The sequence below is a fragment of the Corapipo altera genome, unplaced genomic scaffold, assembly GCF_003945725.1.
Source record: "Corapipo altera isolate COAL_440 unplaced genomic scaffold, ASM394572v1 58756, whole genome shotgun sequence".
Taxonomy (NCBI): domain Eukaryota; kingdom Metazoa; phylum Chordata; class Aves; order Passeriformes; family Pipridae; genus Corapipo; species Corapipo altera.
The window spans coordinates 290-3,492 of NW_020887881.1; the positions used below are offsets into that span (position 1 = coordinate 290).

Here is a 3,203-nt window from a genome sequence, read left to right on the forward strand (position 1 = left end):
AAATAGGATCAATAGCCCCAAAAATGGGATTAATAGCCCCAAAATAGAATTAATAGCTAAAAAATAGGATTAATAGCCCCAAAAATAAGATTAATAGCCCTAAAATTAGAATTAATAGCCCCCAAATAGGATCAGTAGCCCCAAAAATAGGATAATATATAATGGGATAATAATGCCCAATATCGGGTTAATAGCCCCCAATTAGAATCAATAGCCCCAAAAATGGGATTAATAGCTCAAAAATAGGATTAATAGCCAAAAAATAGGATTAATAGCCCCAAAATAGGATTAATAGCCCTAAAATTAGAATTAATAGCCCCCAAATAGGATCAGTAGCCCCAAAAATGGGATAAATAGCCTCAGAATTAGGATTTAAAACCCCAAAAATAGGATTAATAGCCCCAAAAATATGATTAATAGCCTCCAAATAGGATTAATAGCCCCCAAAATGGGATTAATAGCTCCAAAATAGGATCAGTAGCCCCAAAAATGGGATAAATAGCTCCAAAATTAGGATTTAAAACCCCAAAAATAGGATTAGTAGCCCTAAAAATAGGGTTAATAGGACCCAGAATAGGATTAATAGCCCCGAAATAGGATTAATAACCCAAAATAGGATTAATAGCCCCCAAATAGGATTAATAACCCCTAATAAGCATTAATAATGCCCTAATAACCACTAATAACCTACCTGGGGGCAGGAGGCCGAGCACCAGCCGGGGATAGGCCACGTTGGAGCAGCCGACGGGGGAGCCGCAGGCCCGGGCGCAGACCTGGGGGTCGGCACAGCCCACGACCTCTGGGGGGGGGAGAGGGAGGGAGGGTCAGACCCCGACACGGCACCGGAAGGGGAATTTGGGGGGTTAAGGGGGAGGAGGGGTCATTCTTCAAGATGAGTATTAAATAGTGATTATTCAAGATGGCCGCCCTACAGGGTAGTCAAGGCGGCCACCAAATATGGCCACCCTGGTGACAATCCAAGATGGCCTCCCAGTGGAGGATTTGAGATAATATGGCCTCCCAATAGAAGATTCAAGATGGCCGCCCAAGATGGTTGACCGAATGAGTATCCAAGATGGCCGTCCAATAGACGATTCAACATGGTTGCCCAAGATGGCCACCTAATATGGCCACTTGAGTGAATATTTAAGGTGGCCACCCAAGTGAATAGTCAAAATGGCCACCCAATATGGCCGCCCTAGTGAATATCCAAGATGACCACCCAATATGGCCACCCCAGTGAATATTCAAGATGGTCGCCCAATATGGCTACCCTGGTGACAATCCAAGGTGACGTCCCAGTAGTGTAATCAAGATGGTTACCCAATATGGCCACCCTAAAGAATATTCAAGATGGCCACCCAATATGGCCACCCAATAGAATATTCAAGATGGTTACCCAAGATGGCCTCCAATATGGCCGCCTGACTGAATACTCAAAATGGCCACCCAATATGACCACCCTAGTAAATATTCAAGATGGCCGCCCAATCTGGTCACCCAATATGTCTACCCTAGTGAATATCCAAGATGGCTGCCCAATATGGCCCCTTAGTGAATATTCAAGATGGCCACCCAATATGGCTGCACTAGTGAATATTCAAGATGGTCGCCCAATATGGCTGCCCTGGTGACAATCTAAGATGGCATCCCAGTAGTGTATTCAAGATGGCTGCCCAATATGGTCCCTTAGTGAATATTCAAGATGGTCACCCAATATGGCCACCCAATAGAATATTCCAAATGGCTTCCCAATACAGCCACCTGACTGAACACTCAAAATGACCACCCAATATGGCCACCCTAGTGAATATTCAAGATGGTCGCCCAATCTGGCCACCCAATATGTCTACCCTAGTGAATATTCAAGATGGTTGCCCAATATGGCTGCCCTGATGACAATCTAAGATGGCATCCCAGTAGTGTAATCAAGATGGCTGCCCAATATGGTTACCCAATAGAATATTCAACATGGTTGCCCAAGATGACCACCTAATATGGCTGCCTGAGTGAATATTCAAGATGGCCACCCAAGTGAATAGTCAAAATGGCCACCAATATGGCCACCCCAGTGAATATCCAAGATGGCCACCCAATATGGCCACCCAATATGTCTGCCCTAGTGAATATCCAAGATGGCTGCCCAATATGGTCACCCAATAGAATATTCAACATGGTTGCCCAAGATGACCACCTAATATGGCCACCTGAGTGAATATTTAAGGTGGCCACCCAAGTGAATAGTCAAAATGACCACCAATATGGCCGCCCTCGTGAATATCCAAGATGGCCACCCAATATGGCCGCCCCAGTGAATATTCAAGATGGCCGCCCAATATGGCCACCCCAGTGAATATTCAAGATGGCTGCCCAAGATGGGTTCCAATATGGCCACCTCAGTGAACACTCAAAATGGCCACCCAGTATGGCCCCTTAGTGAATATCCAAGATGGCCGCCCAATATGGCCGCCCTAGTGAATATCCAAGATGGTTGCCCAATATGGCTTGAGTGGCCACGTGACCTTACTGCAAGGCCCCATCGGGCGGCCATATTGACCAGGCGGCCATGTTGGCGGCTCACGTCATTCGACGGCCACCCCGGCGGCCATCTTGGCGGCCATCTTGGTGGGAGGGGCTGACCTGGGAAGAGGACGCGGGCGGCCATTCCGGGCAGGACCATGAGGAACATGGGCAGCACTTTGAGGTACCCGCAGACGACGCAACCGGCCCGGACGTGGGTCAGGGAGCGGCCGGCGAGGCAGCGCTGCACGATCACCTGCGGGGGGTCCCAGTGCTCCCAGTGCCACACCAGTGCCTCCCAGTTACACCCTGGGACCTCCCAGTGCCACACCAGTGCCTCCCAGTTACACCCTGAGACCTCCCAGTGCCACACCAGTGCCTCCCAGTTACATCCCAGTGCTCCCAGTGCCACACCAGTGCCTCCCAGTTACAACCTGGGACCTCCCAGTGCCACACCAGTGCCTCCCAGTTACACCCTGGAACCTCCCATTTACACCCTGGGACCTCCCAGTTACATCCCAGTGCTCCCAGTGTAACTCCAGTGCCCGCCAGTGACACCCCAGTGCCTCCCAGTTACACCCTGGGACCTCCCAGTGCTCCCAGTGCCACACCAGTGCCTCCCAGTTACACCCTGGAACCTCCCAGTGCCACACCAGTGCCTCCCAGTTACACCCTGGGACCTC

At 49.6% G+C, this 3,203-nt stretch overlaps 1 protein-coding gene across 1 annotated transcript; it reads right to left on the reverse strand.

Annotated features, from left to right (window-relative positions):
- Nucleotides 1–691: 691 nt before the first annotated feature.
- Nucleotides 692–2,919, reverse strand: LOC113941784 (sodium/glucose cotransporter 2-like; the record flags this gene model as incomplete). Its single annotated transcript, XM_027632927.1, has 2 exons — nucleotides 692–799; nucleotides 2,641–2,919. Coding segments are annotated over 2 exons (387 nt in total), but the record flags the coding sequence as incomplete, so codon positions are not given.
- Nucleotides 2,920–3,203: the final 284 nt, after the last annotated feature.